General features: G+C 40.8%; 1 protein-coding gene across 2 annotated transcripts in view; it reads right to left on the bottom strand.

Annotated features, from left to right (window-relative positions):
* arid3c (AT rich interactive domain 3C (BRIGHT-like)) overlaps window positions 1-19,466 on the bottom strand; it is a 74,424-nt gene that overhangs the window by 11,849 nt on the left and 43,109 nt on the right. For both annotated transcript variants that reach the window (XM_023397759.2, XM_023397758.2), the window contains one exon: window positions 10,498-10,570. In XM_023397759.2, the coding sequence (XP_023253527.1) occupies window positions 10,498-10,570 (73 nt within the window). The remainder of the gene's footprint in view (window positions 1-10,497; window positions 10,571-19,466) is intronic.

Below are 19,466 nucleotides of genomic sequence, written 5' to 3' on the forward strand. Positions count from 1 at the left end.
GCTTCATTTTGTTGTGCTGGCATGTGAACGAATGAGACACTATTAAAACAAAGGATTGATGTTCCCCTCTGCTCACAAGACAAACAGCAGCAGTAAGTCTGAGGCCGCGCCGCTCGACGTCGCTCTGAGAAGCAGAATCTGCAGCAGAGGCTGGAGACTGAAAAATGACCTGAGCCGGAGCGACTGGCAGGAGGTGTGTGAGCTGGGCTGAAGGAATAACACTGGACAAATGAGAAAGTTCAGCTTAAAATAACTGTAGTTTTATTTGTCAGTGTGTGTTGGAGTAAATGTTCCGTTAAAGAAAAGTCAATTTTAAAAGAGGAACTGTAACATTGGTTATATACAGGAGTCCTCACTGCTGATTTTTAAAAACTCACTCATCTGAGCTGGACAGAGGAAGACCATGCAGCACCTTCATCACAATACACAGCTGAATGAAGTTATGAAGACATCCTACAATGAAGCTGCTGAAAACTTCCCAGCAGGGCTGATCACTCCCTGGTGTAACAACATCTGGACCACAGAGCCAGATTATGAAGCACTACACGGCACGTGCAGTGGCCTGTCCGTGAACTCAAAGACTCTGAAGTCTGGGGAACCCACACATCACCTTAAAGGGGTAGTTCGGATTCTTTGGTGTGGGGTTGTGTGAGGTAGTCATGCAAAGTCAGCGTGTTACCTGCAGTAGATTCAGATTACGGTTACGAGAGGCGGCCGGGAGCACCGGCACAGAGGCTGAGAGATGTGTGTTGCTGTGCAAGACGTGCACCGAAACAATCCAATATCCCATCAAATGTACGCTTCATGTACATCATGTAGAATATTTTCAGCGCGATATTTTCCCATCAAACATCTTCCAACATTAAATGTACCGTGATGAAAGAAGCTCTCTACCTGACCAAAGTTCAACTAGCATCAAGTAAGAAACCTGCTACCAGAAACTGGTTCAATGTAAATGCTCCAGACCAGGAAGAGTGGTTGGAAGACATTTTCATCATGAAAAGCCGACATATCTTTTGAGAGTCAGAGAGAATACGTTTAAAAAGAACTGGGGAAATTGGTCAATTTATATGAGACAAAACACAGACTAAATGAATGCCTAATTAAAATAGTTATATGAATATTGGAATATTTCCAATTCCAATTTTTTGTTATTTTATGTTTTATTTTGTATTTGGTTGTGTATACTGTACGTGTTATTCTGTTTCGTTCTTGATCTGCTGTTCTGTCTATATTCTTGTGAAAACAAGACTAGCCCCACTGTCACAGCTGGTAATGAGTGTCATCTTTAACATGATTTACCCTGACATTTAACCGTTTAAACAAACTTAACCTGATCACTTTAAGGTAACCTGAACTTCAGACTGAACCAATCCTTAACTAAAACCTACTGATTAAAACAGGTCTGTTGTGGTGTACAAGTGAGACAATGACAACGCACACTTTTCACGTTTTATGAGAAAAAACATTTGGAGGATATATACAGTATATATACAGTATATATACTGTATATATATGGTTAATGTGTGAGAGAGCTGATCTCTACAGTAAAACAAAAAGAAAAAGCAGCAGCAGCTTCTTCACCTCCACTCCCTCCCTACAGCTTATCTTTATTACCACAGATTATAATGTGCATGTGTGCTGATCTATAAAACTATTATTATGTTGAAGACACAATAGCCAACCAAACAAGGATTGAGGTAATAAATAAAAGTCTGAGCCTTTGTCTGACAGAATCTGAGCAGAGACAAGCCTCTTAAAACAAGATTTATGTGGGTTCAATACTTAGGGTGATGTATTTGTCTCTGTGATTCCCTGAAAGAGATATCAGGAATAAAAGAGTGAGGATGGACCTTTTGTCAGCACAAACTATCTAATCAGGCCATGTATCATTATGACAATGAGTAATGGAGGACAAGGTGGAAGAAATCCACTTTGCACAGTGGCTTTCAGTGGTAACAGTCGTACTCAGTTCATCCCTCAGCCGCTGAGAGAGGAGGAGGTTGTAATTGGAACAATGTGGAGCATCAGGGGCTCTAGTAGCGCAGTAATCATCTCTATGCTTGGCTTCATCGCTGACGTGTTCACTTTGCTCTTAGCCGATAATGGGATGAGAATTTCTCCTCCTCATTGACTTTGCTCTTTTAACCCATGAAATGAACGATTAATGCAGCATCACAGGGGAAACCGACTGTTTATCTGCTTCTGTTCAATGAAGATGAGGAGGAGAAGGAAGAGTAGGGTGGCAAGCATCACCACGACGTGAAGAGCCAGGGGCCAGGACAGGATGTTTTAGGCACTGAAGTGCTCCCAAATCATAAAGTAAATGTCTGGTGATGATCTTTATTTTACTTTCCGTCTACAAATCCCATGAAAAGACCCAAACCAGTTACAAACTGGACTCAGGATGATCATATTTTGAGAAAAGAGGTTGGTTTTATTCTGAAGGACTAAAAGAAACAAACAACAACTTGGTTGGTTTTCAGTGGGTTTACTGCCAACTCATCTGGCTTAGACAAAGTGCGTATATCAAAATCACAGTAGGCTATCCAAAAATAATAAATCATTATCTAAATAACTCCATTTAAAAGCATTAAACTTAAAATCAGTTTATATAATAAAGTATGAGGAATTATTAAGTCTAATATCAAAAAGTATTAAAACACATTCTCTGTTGTACAATTCTTAGAACTAGCATATTTTAAAGAAAACAATAAATTTACCCAAAGATTCCAATATATAAGAATTACAAATTAAAATGATTATTTTCTATAGATTTTCTTACTGCTAAAATCATGTTTCCTGTGCTAAAAACAATGTTCCTTATCCGTACTTACAGTGTAGCTTGATCCAAGTGATCCAAGCATTTATCAGCAGGTTTAGCTAGATCCTCTGAACAACAATAGCCATATTTTAAGAAAATCCACCACAACCACTGACTATCACAGTCATTACCTTCTTGGTTAATGAGCTGTCACAGGTTAGATTATACAGATTAGAAAAAAATCTGTTAAAACTGCTGAAGAACTATGTTGGCATTATAGTGTCGCTGCTGTTACCTAACGTTATAGCTCCCTCAAGTTTACCCCACAATATAACAAAGCACAATACAACAAAGTAAACAAATCACCTATAAAGAGTACACTACTATAAATATTACATTTACCCTCCTGAAGGAATAAATGAAACAAACAATAACTTTGCTGGTCTTCAGTGGCCTCACTCATACTCATGGTGTAACTGCAAACTGAAGAACAAAGTTGCTATTGTTGTGTTACTGCTAAATCAAAAATGCAATGAATTGAATGGGGGTAATAAGGGTTCCTGCTTGAGTAACGTTTGTTAGACGCTACAGTCTCCAGCTGTTTTTTAAAATATATCTGTGAGGCCTTTTTAAAAGTTCTCCAGTTGGAACCAATGAGCTTGGAGGTGAGAAGTCCGACAGTATTTAGAGACGGACTAACACACTGCTGGTTTGGGTCTTTTCATTGGATTAGTTAGCAGCAGGAGAACAGTACCTGACTTAGAAGAAGAAGAAGAAGAGTGTAGAAGAACAGCAGCTGCTCTGTGAGGCCAACATTAAAAAGATTATTGTTCCAGAGGGAAATCTGACTTGGACAGAGAATGCTGCTGCTGCACAGAACCACAGATCATACATGTCATATACTGAGATAAAAGTAGTTGTACAATAAATGACTCAGGATAAACTGTCAGATGAATTAAAGTCTAGAATTAGTGCTTTTTGTTATGTCAATGTAAAATGACTATGTTTAGGCGGCTATAATGTTTACCTGTAAACCATCTTAATCTGTGCGTTAGCATGCTAACATTTGCTAACTAGTAACAGTTGAAGCTGATGGGAATGATATTACTGTTGCAGTCTTGTATTCAAATGTCCTGTTCAACACATTTCTAATGTCACAAAACATCAAAGGTTCTATAAGTAAGAATGTGAAGTGATTTACATGTATTGATCACTTTTTTATTCCCAATATGTGTACATTTTTGTCAAATAATCCTCTGATGTCTCAAAAAAGACTAAACTGTCAGGTGCTGTCTTCAATTAAAACTAGACTAAAATATTGATAAAACTCCTTACAAAATCCTGGTGGATCGTCCCTCTCTGTGTGCCTGTCAGTCAGGGTGCACATGCTGTATGCATGTTACAGGGAATTAATCCAGGTGTCATATGATCAAAATCATCATACTACCAATACCACCACCATTATATAAAGTTGACAACTCTCACTATAGTGTCGGTGTCTGAATGTGAATCTGACACAGACATGAAAAAATATAAACAATATAAATCTTAATCATTTTAGCAGCTTAGACAGTGGAGGTCACATGTACCACTGCATATGGCCACAGCTGAAACCCAGTGTAGCTACAATTATATTATGTCAGTGATTTAACTGGTGAAGGGTAGTAGTTTACCTGTGCTCTCTCTCTCTCTCTCTCTGTCTGAATAAGGGTAAACAAAATTCATGTGACGGCTTTCTGGTTATAACTCTTCACTTGTCAGACCTCTGATTAACGATGGATGAGCTCTATGAGCCACAGAGTCCACACTACAAAGATAGTAAAGAAAGGACAGAGGAAGTGCCCTCAGCTGTTGGTGCAGACAGGAAGTTAGGACAGATGGGTTTTTTCACCTTTTCCATCACTGAAGCCCAGTTGCCCCCACCCCCCACCCCCTTCTTAAATCATGCCAACTGAGAAGTCACTGTGATAAGCTTTTATCCCTTTTTTAATGTGTATTTATAAACTGACAGATATAGAGTGGCTAAACATAGATGCTAGTTCTCCCTGTGCCTGGTATTTACTCCTTTTATTTCACTGTCATTACCAAAGGCCTAGCTGCCCTCCTCTTCCCCCCTCCTTCATTATTCAACGCTTTTCTGTCAAAAATAAATCAAAAATTACACACAGACACACACACACACACACACACAGCCGTTCAGTGAGGTAGCAATAAAAAATTATTAAAATCACTGAAACAGAAAAATATAAGAAATTCTGAGCAGCGTTTGAAATGATTTGACACGCTTACAGATCCTGTTGTCTAGTGTCAGTGCTGACACCAAATCTTTGATAAATGTGACATATAATATAACGTGTGACATCTAAACCCAGATGTTCCCAGATGTGATTTTGGACACATGCAGCAGCAGAGCCCTGCACAGTGTGAAGACTGTCAGCTGAGAGGAGGCAGCAGCACAGCCAGGGGGAATTTTTATTGTCACAGCGATCGAACACTTGGTCATTTTTTAAGCTAACTCTCAAGCAGCCTTTTCTTCTACGATAGTGTTCTTAAGCAATTAGGTGCAGACAAAAGTTGACTTGTTTGAGAGAAAGTGCTGATGGTAGTCCTCAGAGATAATAATCAATTAATAACCACAACCCCGGGGCAACAGTAAATCACCTTGGGTATTTATCAGCACACAAAGGAGGCCATCACAGCCATTGTCTGCTCTGAGGACTCCAGGTCTCTGCTTCCAGGCTGCTCTGACCCTCTGCTGCATGAGCCGAGAGTCCAGGCTCCTCTGAGAGGAGACACTGAGCTGCAGCACAGAGGAACAGGGACAGACGTTCAGACAGGACATCTGAGAAAGACAGAATCATGAATGCGCTGTCCGACGCAAGGATGTTCTGAAACCTGAATCTGAAGACCAGAAATATAAATGTGGGCAAAGAGAACTCGCAAAGGAACAGGAAGACAGTCACCACCCTGGCTGACTTTGACAGGGACACGTGTCCATCACACATGCCTCAGTATATTTTTCGCTTTTTGTTATGAAAGACTGTTATAAAGACTTCGTGACCACAGTGACACTTCTGTGATCATGGTAAAACTTACATGAGTGGAGAAGAGTCATACAATGAACTCACTCAGTGATGTCAGTTATACAGAAGGTAAAGGCCAATTTATGGATGAGCCCACAAGGGGAAACATGAGTCTGCCTGATGTAAACATCTGTAAAGGTCTTTGCATGTAAAGTTGCTGCTTGTTTCCTGCAGCATGTGTCCCATACCCCGTATCCTTGGTTCTATTCTCATTAAGCTCATTTAGCTGTCTCTCACACATTTTATTCTTTTTTCCACTAGTAGTATTAGGGCCACGTTGAGGGAAAAAAAATCGTAAATTTCGAGAATGAAGAATAAAGTCCTTAATTTGAGAATAAAATCATAATATTTCAAGAAAAAAGTCATAATATTAGGAACGTGGAGCATCCTGTGAAGTTATACTTGAGCATAGGTTTCACAAATAAGGAGCTACTTCATCATTTGGCACATCATCATCATCATCATCATCATCATCATCATCATCAGGACATTGTGAGGAAACTGAGCCTTTTCTAATTGACTGACTGTCCTTTCACCTGTTTGATAGGTTGTTGTAATATTCTTAAAAATCACCTTTTTTTTCTCTCAAAATTTTACATTTTGAAATCTTATATTACAACTTTTTTCTTGAAATATTATTTTATTCTCAAAATCTTGACTTCTCGAAATGTCAGATTTCTTTTTTTTCCTCAATGTGGCACTAATACTCTGTTGTATTGTTCAAACAAAGACAACAACCTAAAGTCTCCTCTTCCTGCTGTCATGAGGTGGCCATCTTGTTTTCTAGTGCAAATTTATGGAACATGTCTGTGCATGCAAACCCCTGACATGTAGAGAGGTGTTGTCTGTGTCTGCAGCTGTCTACCTCCACATCTGTCTTGAAGCTTCAGACAGCAGAAGAAAAACCTCTCAGCGTCCTGAACTGAACCATGACTTCAACTTTCTCTCCCAGTACAGATTATAAAAGTTTAACTGAGACTATCTGCTGGTTCTGGTCTGACACCTCACTGCAGGTGAGGTAACATTAGTCCTGGGATCACTGAGGCACTGGAGACTGAATTAGTGACTGAAAACTGCTCAGACCCCAAACAGCTGCAGAGATTACAAATCTCATCTGGGATGAGCTATATAATAAAAATAATATCTATAATAAATGGGAACACTTCTGGTCCCCAAGATAGTATGAGGGGGGGTGGAGGGTCTGGATCCTGCTGCCACTGTGACCATTGACCTTTGACCTGCCTTGTGCATTGTGAGCTCAGACTAAAGTTCTCAGATATCTGCAGGTATTTGGAGCAGAGCCCTCTATCGCTTTGGTATCAGAGCATCTTCTGTTGATGAAAATCATTCAGACAGAAAATACTCCAACCCATTTGTCTATGCAAATTAGTTGTGTATTAAAACACTGGGTTAATACACTGAGCATGTTTCCACCACAGCCAGATGAACATCTACATGATCTCTTCATGACTGTCCTGAAGTGAAATTGCTCTCAGACATTGAGTGGCTGCCATGGTGGCTCCCAATACTCTGATCCGACCACCCTGCACACCACCGAGAGCTGAGTCTGACCTCTGACCATCACACTGCTGGAGAGAGTGGATTGTGGTGGTTACACTGTTAGCGACAATGGAGCTAACACTAACGCTAACGCTAACGCTAACGCTGTTATTGTCCCAGAGCAGGTAATCAAAGTTTGAAGCTGATGTTTGATCTGTCCGTTCTCTGCTGAAGAGGATTCATACAGTTTGACTCATGGTAGTTTCTATGGTTGCCATGGTGATATAGTGAACCGCTGTGGCACTCACCAACCCTGTGTTCACTCATGAATCAGTTTTATTACAGCTTTTCTATGGCAGATGCACATAAACCATGTCATTTTGCTGATCTGGGGTCAGATAAGAAAACTCTCTTATTTTGAAAGGCCAGGATAAAATTTATCTCAGGATTTAAAAAAATATTTATGAACGAAGTGAAGTCAGCACGTGTGTATCTGTATATATACAGTGGTGTGTATATGTATTATATGTATGTATGATGGTGTCTGTATATGAATATGATGGAGTGTGTATATGTAATATGATGGTGTGTGTATGTATACGGCAGTATATGTATGTATATGAGGGTGTGTATATTTATATGATGGTGTGTATATACGTATATGATGGTGTATGTATGTATGTGTGTATGAATGTGTGTTATGTTGTGTATGATGGTGTGTGTATATGAGACGTTTGTGTGTCGGGGCAGAGTGACAGTGATGTTTTCTAAAAACATTGATCAGATATTTAGAGCGGTCTTCTCTGATCACACTTGTCAGGGGCCAGCGGTGGAGATAGGCTGCTGATCGGCTTCACACTGACAATGTCTCCCTACACTAAGTCCAAAATCAATCTCTAATTGAACGCTCCAACAACAATCCATACTGTCTCCAAAACCCAAGTGACCGCCCAGCTACATCATTACTTCATCAACGTGTGCTTTCCTGCAGCTGTCACAGCACAGGTGGACTCTGGTCAGAGGGACCTTAGCTTTTAATGGGATGTTCATAAACTCATGTCAAAGATAAAATATTTGAGTTAGGGCCAGGCCAAACAATATGCAAAAAAAAAAAACCCACAAAAAACATATTGCAATTATTTTATTTGAACAGATATTGTGATATGAGTCATGTTTTTGTGTGAATGTCGATTTTTCATTTCATTTTCACTGAAAAAATTTTTTTGTACCAAACAATCATGTTCCTTTACATCTGGAGAATATGATGTGTAGGTCAGGGCGTCTCTGTAGCACCACAATACTTCATTTTCTTATTTATTTATCTTTATCAAAAAATCTGCAGCTCCCGTGATTTGGATATTACACTTTTCCATAATGAGATTTCAATAATATTTTGATCACTGTAATTGTTCAGCCTTAATTTGTGTGTCATCCTTTTTTCCCAAATACAGTGTGACTGCAGCTGACAGTGAACGTTTCATCTTCAAATAAAAAATATAAATTAGCATTTATCCTGAAAATTAAAAAAAAGATGAAAAAAGGCAGTTAATAAAAAAATCAAATGTGTTTTGACTAAAAACAAAGGTGTTCATACAGAGTACGAAATTAACAAGTGTAAGAATATGAGGAAGAAGCATAAATATTTACTTCTGGATAATTATTTAATCTTTTCTGAATGTTGTGTTTATTATTAGATGAATCATGTTCATCAGGTGATTGTTGATAGTAACACACTCCTGTTTTGTTTTTTGATTAACAAGTGAAGCCTGAAATAAATCGTGAATCTTATTTGTTTTTTTATTCTTCTTTTCATTATTAGTGATTCAGTCTTTACAAAATTGAAAATATAAGAGAATTTTAAAATAAAGAAGAAATAAATGAATAATAGTAATATACTATAGAATATGCCTGGTAATAACAGTATCAGAAATCTTATCCATGTTTCCCACCAGAACTTATATTTTTTATATATTATATAATATATTACATATTTTATAAAAGCTTTAATAATTTCAAATATAAAAGCGTCCGTGTGTGATAATGTGTGTAATGATTCATCTAGATACTGAAGATTATATAGATATGGATCAGATGTTAGATTCTCATTATATTTATCTTTTCTGTGGGAAAAACCATTTTAATGTTTCTATATAAATTTTAATTCTAAATTTTCTTTTAATTCTTAATAAAAGTTTTGATGATGTAAACAGGAACTTTTCTTACACTGCACAGGAAATAGAAGAAACAGCAGAATCTGTTGTGGTTAAACACGGAATTAGAAGTTGATTTAAAAATACTCCAAATGATTGTTTCGAAAGTTCAGATGTTGTCATAGAAGAGAAATTAAACTCTTTGTCGGGAGTCAGGGTCACGCAGGTGAGGACATGAAACAATTTGTAAAACATGTTGTACTGAACCAGGAATGCAGAGCAACAAAAACACAGCAGTGACCTTGTACTCCTAAAATAGACTCTGTCATTGTGACTGGCAGAGCCTTTTATTCTCTGCTGGGTGATTAACTTCCTCACATTATACCAGGCTCTGAACACGGATCTGCCCGTCCTGTAAAACCAGCAGCTGCCGGCAGAATCCTCACACCGTCGCTCTGTGAGCGGCCAATAAAAAACACAGGATTCATCGTATAGAGAGGAGGCCTGAGTAGCCCGGGGAGCAAGGTGACCTGACATCCCCGTTTTCCTGGGACAGGCCACCAAAAACAGGGAGTGTTCCGGCTGGAGCTGTCCCTGGAAATGTCCCTGCTTTTAACTGTGAATTAAAAACAGACCGGAGAGAAAGAAGAGCCGCAGAGCAGCAGGCAGATGTATAGCGTTGTGCTTATTTTGGCCAACAGAGGGGGCTGACTGCTAGCTGTAGCTGCTTCAGAAATGTAGCTAAAACCATCCAATCAGAGTTATACAATCAATTAATTTGTTTGTGGCAGAGAAAAGGTTGGCTGGCTCACTCATTGGTTAGGAGTTCATAACCGAGCAGTAGACTAACGAAAACAAACATACCCAAAGCCCCCAGCAGGAACTTGCAAAACAATATTCACAACCTGGTTTTGATTCTTTTAAACTGTGGACTATTACAAACTAAAGGAATATAAACCACAGGATCCATACTGAGGTATTTAAGGTGGAAATCACTTACCTCGTTTCTGCATGAAACTGAAGAGGTCGTCAAGAAACTCTTTGCGCTTTTCATCATCGTCCAGTTCATACAACTGAAAAAGAAAGAGAGAGAGACAGTTAATCATTTATTGAACATGTTTCTCCATCAGCGGTGGTGGGAGGTCTCTGAGTCTCCTGAACACATGTGAGGACGATGAGATGATGTTAATGAAAACACATAGAAATGTGAAATCACAAACCAACGTCGGGTGAAAACCACAATCCCTGTCATTAAAAACACGACTGAGCTACATGTGAAACACAAAGACGTGACGTGTATCTGACTCTGAGACACGTGATTCTCTCTGCTGCTCTTCTACTGGTCCATTAGGCTGTCAGTCAAACCTAATGACAGCTAACCATGTCACAGTGTCTACAGTACGAGTGCTAGCAAACTCGTTGTCCTGTTTGTTAACGTAAATTAGCTTTTGACCATGAATTGATTTTTCACATCCGGGAGCCTCAGAGAGGTCAAAGTTCGTCACTGATCTCCGGGTCTGAACAACTGACGACCGCCTGTTTAACCCCTTCATGAAGCTGCCTACGCCATCTGGACAGTGTCTGACTCCACCTAACTCCATTACTGGTTTGTAGCAAGTGTAAGCCTTGTAAACAGGTGAGTTCGCCCTCTGTACAGTTGTCATGAAGGAGGAAATTAGCTATAGAAGCCAAAACTGTTTTTTGTACTGTTATAACTGTTTATTGCTGCTGTACAGTTTTACATGGGAGTCTATGGGGATTGACTCACTTTTGGAGACAGACTGTAGTGGTCATTAGAGGAACTGCAGTTTTTGTCACCTCAGCGTTGGCTTCATTGTTCAGCCTCAGAGGTTGAGGCTCGGCTTGGTTTCCACTGCCTGACTCCACTTAACTCACAGCTAATCTGATGCTAATCCAATATATTTAGCTGTAAAGTTGGACATTTTAACATGGGAGTCTATGGGGACTGGCTCACTTTTGGAGCCAGACTAAAGTGGTCATTAGAGGAACTGCAGTTTTTGGCACTTCAGTGTTTCAGCCCCAGGTTGCCCCATGATCAAAACGTTAAATAAAACAATGCAAAGCCTCGGAGCCTTTACAAATTGATTACAAATATATACTGCAATATTCAGTATCTAGTTAGTGTTTGTTCATGAGTTAGTTATTTATTATCAGACAGATTAAATATGAATTTCCACATCCTCCCAAGCTGCCACTCGACCCTGGTTAAAAGTTAACACACATGTGGACACACATTATATACAGTTAAAATGTGATTATTCTACAACTATTGTAATTGTGTTTTCTTTTTGGGTTTCCCTTGTCCTGCTCTGTAACATTCATCATAATTATGTACTGTTATTATGAAATGTAATACTGAATTATTATTAACAATAAATGTGTTATCAGAGTTGCAAAGAGCTTTCATTTACTGTCTTCAGTGTGTTGACCTCAGTCTCATGTTGTTGATCTGAAAACACTGTAAATGTACAGACTGAGATCAGGATCATATAGTATCAGCAGGATGTCCCCTGGACTTGGTCCTGCCTGTGGCCCTCAGTATAATTTAGTAGCACAGGTTTCCTTATTGGCAGATCCATTATGCTCCTCATCCTCTCTATTCACGGGGCAGCCGAAGAGTCAAAGAGGCTTTTAAATGGCCCTCTGCAGCCAGATACAGCTGATGGAAATATGTTAGTGGCAATGTTCACTTTGAGTGAGGCCCACAGCCATGTTAACAGGCCCACATGATCAATACTGAAAGACAGAGGGATGACCTTTGGAATCAGTGGGGCCCTGTGGACGAGGCCCCTGAGATAATAACTGATCATTTAGAAGTGTATTAGCTGTCACCAATATTAAAGGAGCAGTGCAGGTCAGCACTCAAGAGGAAACTGTGTGTGTGTGTGTGTGTGTGTGTGTGTGTGTGTGGGGGGGGGTTAAAGGGAGGGTTCCGGAGGTGGGAGGCAGGCAGAGTGTGTGTGTGTGTATGTGTTTGTGCTGGGGGAGGGGAGCTGTGAGTGCAGTGTGAGTGCTGCGCTGCAGGCGGTCGGCGGCGGAGGGAATATCGAAACGTAAAGGAACAGCAAGTGACTGCAAAAATGTTAAGTGCACAGATGCACTGAGGACGACAATGCTGCAGGATCAATGGTGAGGCCTTAGAGTGCAGAGGCGCACACACAGGGGAAATGATAAGCTGCTGCAGACAATAACACGCATGTTCACACACACACACACACATCAACCAGCACAAAGAGGTAAAGACAGTAATATGAATTCAAAACATCTATATATAACTGAAAAACTGAATACTTCACACAATTTAACAGTTGACTTCAACACAAACATGTGTCTGAATTTACATTGTTTCTACCTGAGTTTGAAGGAGGTGCAGCTGCACTGAGCATCGTCACTTATGACTTCACATTAGGTTGTTATGAAATTTCTACAGAGGAAATGAATTAATGCAATCCTGAGAGAAATTTGTATAATTGAATAATATATTACTACAGGAATGATTAAGGTTGACTTCTCACACAGATTCTTAAAAAAAAATGTCAACAGTCTTGTGACATAAAGTGTAGTAAAAATCTCTATTTTCTTTCTTTTTCATCTTCCCGTCTTCACTTCCCTCACTTCCTTTCATCATCACTGATTGGCTCTTGTTTTCACCCTTACCACCCCTCGTTAACCTGATTGAATTCACCTGGTCCCTACGCGGTTATTTAAAGACTTCATTCCCATTCATTCATTCTTTTTCACTTTTTCTGTGGGCTGGCATTCTGGTAAGAGACGTTTATGTTACTCTTCAGTTCTTATACTATAAACTTTATCTATCCATATTATTTTAAGAAAGACATATGAGGCTCCTTTGATTTATTGTCTCAGGTTAATCTTTAATCTCTATTTGTTTCATTTCAGAAGCAGCAGCCCACATGTGTGTTTTCCCCTTCAATGCTACAAATAATTATTTCAGAATAAAACCATTGTCAGAAGATTGAGGTTTCATGGACTTTTCCTTTCCATGCATCCTGACCTGATGCCCATGATAACTCCTTTGTTCTGAACCTCCTACTTAACATTATAATAAAATGCTTGGGAGTATTTGTTGGAACTTTATTTGAAGTTGGCAGATAAAATGCATTTTACACATGAAGCTGTCTGAGTTTTTAATAGTCCATTTTTTTTCTTTAGTTTAACCAGCAGCTTTAATGGAAAACTGAAGAACCTGCAGCAGTTCCTGCTCAGTTTCCAGTCAGAAAGTAATAATGATGAGTATTGAACTACATCTGTGTTTATCGTTTGTCTTCTTACACCTCAGGTGAAGACGTTCAAGTTGATCTGGAGGATATTATATTTAACTTTAAAGTCAGGTGACCAACAGTGTTTTCCAGACCTCAGGTGTATATTCAAATAGAGCAGTGAGGCAGGTCGATGAATCCATGTGTACTGGACACAGTGTATGATTGTTCATTAACCAGTCACATAAACACGTGATCAGACTGTATGTACATGTAATCACTGTCTGACTGTCTTCATATAGTTAAAACCTTAAACCGGCTGCACGGACTCAACATGTATGAGAAGAGCAGTGAACTCTTCTGATAACATTTCACCTACTTCCTTTTATAATCTGCTTTAATGGTGCACACACTCAGTTTGTTTTCCTGCAGCAAAGAGAAAAAGTCACTGGGCAGCATTCCTGTTTGTTTGAACACTATACGATAACCCCACCCCCACCTGTGTGTGTGTGTGTGTGTGTGTGTGTGTGTGTGAAGTAAATGAACAGACAGGCTGGGGCAGGCTGAAGGACACTGAGTTCAGCTGAACCTGGAGGCTGCGATCAGCCTGTAAGTAACCAGGGTCAGCTGAGTCTACACACACAGAAATACACCTGTAACCTGTGATTCTACACACACACACACACACACACACACACACACACACACACACACACTGAACTACACTGGTAACCTGTGATTCTACAAACACACACACTGAACTACACCTGTAACCTGTGATTATACACACACACACTGAACTACACCTGTAACCTGTGATTATACACACACACACACTGAACTACACTTACAACCACACACACACACACACACACACACTGAACTACACTGGTAACCTGTGATTCTAAACACAAACACACTGAACTACACCTGTAACCTGTGATTCTACACACACACACACACACACACTGAACTACACCTGTAACCCGTGATTCTACACACACACACACACACACTGAACTACACTGGTAACCTGTGATTCTACACACACACACACACACACACAAATACACCTGTAACCTGTGATTCTACACACACACACTCACACACACTGAACTACACCTGTAACCTGTGATTCTACACACACACACTGAACTACACCTGTAACCTGTGGTTCTACACACACACACACTGAACTACACTTGTAACCTGTGATTCTACAGACACACACACACACACACACACATTGAACTACACCTGTAACCTGTGATTCTACACACACACACACACTGAACTACACCTGTAATCTGTGATTATACACACACACACTGAACTACACCTATAACCTGTGATTCTACACACACACACTGAACTACACCTGTAACCTGTGTTTCTACACACACACACACACACACACTGAACTACACCTGTAATCTGTGATTATACACACACACACTGAACTACACCTATAACCTGTGATTCTACACACACACACTGAACTACACTTGTAACCTGTGATTCTACACACACACACACACACACACACTGAACTACACCTGTAACCTGGGAGGGTGAGAGTGAGAGGTGGAGGAAGAGTGAGAGGTGGAGGTAGAGCTGGAGGGGGAGGACGAAGACAAAAAAGGCCACAGCTTTCAGATAAAATCTGGGCAGTCATGAACCACGGGTTGACACTGAGAGAGGCCGAACAGAGGCTCCAGCCCGACATGAGCTGATTTACTGGAGCCTCTGTCATCCAGACGTTTCAGCCGGGGCACAGGAACGTAACCAGAATACCATTCATAATTCAGGCTTCCACTGATCACACTGCGTCCATCACTTCTTGGTCACGTTGTTCACAGAGCCATTGTAGATGGTGTCCTCCATTGCCATGCCAACCTTGGTCGATACAACACAGACCACATTCTCACATTTTTGGACAGACTGCTCAACATTGTGATACTAGTGGACCCCATGGTCGATGCAGAGCAACACTGATATGTGATAGTAGGAGTATTTGATTGATTGATTGATTGACTGAAGGACTGATTTGATTTGTTGTTGTTTTGTTTTAACAGTATTTGTATTTCTAAGGAGAATTCTCTTCATTCAGAGCTATGATGACACGACCACCAGAAGTGCTTAAGATTGAGCACAACAGTGTGTAGTTGGTTAAACAAGAATGTGCAAATATGAATGAAGTCTATGTGTGTGTGTGTGTGTGTGTGTGTGTGTGTGCAACAGTTAATCGGAGAATAATGCTGCTGGCAACCTTCCAGCTGGCTGAGTGCCACAAATAACAGCATTCTGCAAGGGCTTTCCTCCCTCTCTCTGTCACACACACACACACACACACACACACACACACACACACACACACACACACACACACACACAGAAGGGAGAAAGAAACAAGCAACGTATGACAGTTCGTTATCAGCTAAAAGTTAGTGAGGACAAATATGAGCTGGGATGAACCTGAGACTACGGAAACCTGCAGGGACGTATTAACAGGTGAGTGGAACTGAAGCTTTGTCTGTTGGAAAACTGAATCTGAAAACACTTTTCAAACAATATGTTTCGAGTTTGGTGATGATGATGATGATGGAAAGCAGCTGAACGTCTGTGAAACTGTGAAGAAGGCAAACATGGCTGAAGTATCCAGCTGCTGCAGCGTCTGCTCAAACAGTCAGAGCAGATCTCAGACTGGTTTTACACAGCCAATATTTCAGCTGTAATAGCTCTGTAATGTTGGTAATAAATAGTTGCATAGGAATCCAGGTTAATCATGTTAAGGCAGACAGTAGCTGTGTCCAGATTCAGGGTCTCATCCTTTAGAGGCTTCATTTGAAGACCTATTGCGTCATAGTGGCGCGACTAGTTTCGCCCCCTGTTTCAAAGGTTCCTTCAAATGCGTCTTTCTTTTCCTGGTGGATCCTTCATGGCCCAACCTATCCCAAGATTCATTGTGAGACAGTAATGAAAGCAAACAACAGAGAGCCTGAGGATTACACTTTTAAATGTAAGTATTGGGTTTCAGCTCAGTTCAACAGCTAACGGTACAACTGTTAAAACCAAGGACCTTAAAACCTCAAGTTTTTGTGAAAAAGGCTACATATTGTCAAGGTTGCTAGGTGACAGGAGTCGCGCTTTGAGATGCAATGATAAGAGCGGGCACAGCTGGTGATGTAAAGCAAAAATCCTCCGTAGTCCAGACCTACAACGGCTACGAAGGGCCACACCTGCATAGACTGCGTCCTCTGAAGGACGAGGCCCTTCAATTGGGACACAGCTATTGTTTTACTATCTTCACCACCACCTCGCTGCAGTCGGCCCCCGGTTCGGGTCCCGCATCGGACGGCCCTTTGCTGCATGTCACAACCCCTCTCTCTGCCTCCCCATTTCCTGTCTCTCTCTCTACTGCACTGTCAATAAAGGCATAAAAGGCCCAAAAAAATAATTTAAAAAAAAGCGGCAGACTTCGTGCAATGAGATAAACTGGCTGAGGAGATTCCAATGATTCCTCTGTATTCACTGTCTTCAGTCTCTGGTGAGGAAGCATCAGACTCAGACACTACTCCTGAGGTCTGTCCTCCACCATCTTTGATAGAAAACAGGCTTCAACGTTGAGGACAGGGTTCGAGTGGTGGCAGCTGAGGAAGTCTGAACTACTGTCTCCAGGAAGAAATTAGGAAATGACATTGATTGTGGTTAAAATCTGGTGTAGGCACGGGGGAAATATGGTGGAAAACTGCGGTACAGATTAGCTACCATGTTCAAGGTCATCTTCAGACGTCCATCATCCTGCTCCCTCCAGCTCAGTGTGACAGTACAGTCCGATACAGTCTGAATGCTCTCTGTCTTCTGTCGAATGTACTGTGATCAGACTTTGGGGTGAAATGCTCAAAGTAAGATGAATAGTCTCACAGGGACAGATCTGGAGACCAGTATCATCAGGATCATCAGCACATGAACACAGTCAGAGCAGCACACTGACATTAGAGAAGGCAGTGTTATCAAGATCAGCTCTGTGTAAGGTTGACATCAGCTGAAGTCGGTGTCTATAGTATCTAAACCTCTGATCTTGTTGCTGCTCATGTTCAGGTTCAGGCCACACGCTGGAAGGTGTTTTAAAGAGCAGGTGGATGAGTTCACCTGCTCTGTAGAGAGAACAGGTAGAACAGGTAGTGTGTGCCTGCGTGTGTGTAGCTGTCACACACACTGACCACTGCCACTTGACGAGCAGACTGCTCTCCTTCATTTGGGTCCCTTCAAAGGCCTCCAACATGGCCTCCAGCCAAACACACACACACACGTACCCGTCCCAGTAAAAGAGTGCACACACCGGATCACCACACTGTCCCTGCCAGCCGTTCATCCTCAGAGGCTCCTCATCCTGAGCTGCTCTGCTGCCGTGATGTTAAGATGCAACAAAGCTTCTAGGTCATACGTGTAGTACAGAACACACAACTGAATCACAGCATGGACGGATGGATAACGAAGCATCGTGGTTACACTTACATTATTCATGTTTTGTTTTGTATAATGTTGAGACCTCTTGTTGTAGAGGAGCACCGAGTTTAAATAAAGTTTAAAGGACTGACATGTATGTCTTAGTACGGGATGTGGCTCCACAGATAAATGTTTAACATAAGAGTGTGGTGGTAGAAATCCCACGTGTTAAAATTATAACTGATAGTGTTACTTAATGCCAGTGAATGGAGGAAGGGATGCTCTGATTTAAAGCAGTGCTGTTGCAGATGAACATGTGATCATGATCAACATGATTGTTTCTCTACTCCTCAGTGTGAGCTGTGCTGAAGGTGGCGCCAGAGGAAAGGTCATGGTGTCATGAAAACGTCAGGGTTCATCCTCTGTGCACGAACGTGCTCCAAGAGCGTCTTCTCCTCCTTCTGGTATGTTTATACTGTACTATTGTTTTGTGTGGCTGTTGGTCAACATTAAAATCACAAGAATTTATAAGAATATGTATATACTGTGCAAACACAAGTCTTTTTTTTCTAACTGAGTGAAATGACCTGAAGTATGTGAGCAGCAGCCATGATTAGAGCTGGTCCAGCTTCAGTGCTTCCTATCTTATCTCCTTTAGCAGAGAAAACACTGGACCTTCCTTTACAAATGGAAAGGAGACAATGCTGCCCCACAATCCCTTGCTACAGCAACATTTAAAGTGATGCATCACTGTAGTTTCAGACCCACGTAAATGTAGAAACAACAGAGCAGCTGTTAAATGTTTGTGACAAGATCCAGAACTGATGAAAATCCTTGTCTGATCGACTGAAGCCCAAATCCATTGATTGATTTCTTCTCTTCCAGATCTGTTCAGTCAGGACTCATCATAAAGAACAAGCATATTCAATTTCTAGTTAACAAGGCCATCGTTAGAACAATGTACTATAGCCTATACATAAATGTTGTTTCACTAAATCCCCTCCCATTGTGAAATTCGCTAAAAATGAATTTTCTCGACTTCATCTTACTCAGACTGAACCACTGACAGCAGGTCAGGCCAAGCTTTTATCTCAAATCACAAATATATTCACACAGATTAAATAATGACTAATAATATTTAGTTGATGTTTCAAATGTGCTCTGGCTCCTGCTCCTCTGTGTGCGCCTGGATCTTGGACCTCGTCCCACGCTGACTTGTGTGTTCTTGAGCTCTCAAGGCTGCTCTCCTAATTATCTTCAAATGAAACCCACTATGCCT

Source organism: Seriola lalandi, unplaced genomic scaffold (assembly GCF_002814215.2).
Source record: "Seriola lalandi dorsalis isolate HSWRI2012SDOR001 ecotype SW California unplaced genomic scaffold, Sedor1 jcf7180002054883, whole genome shotgun sequence".
In the NCBI taxonomy this organism is placed as follows: domain Eukaryota; kingdom Metazoa; phylum Chordata; class Actinopteri; order Carangiformes; family Carangidae; genus Seriola; species Seriola lalandi.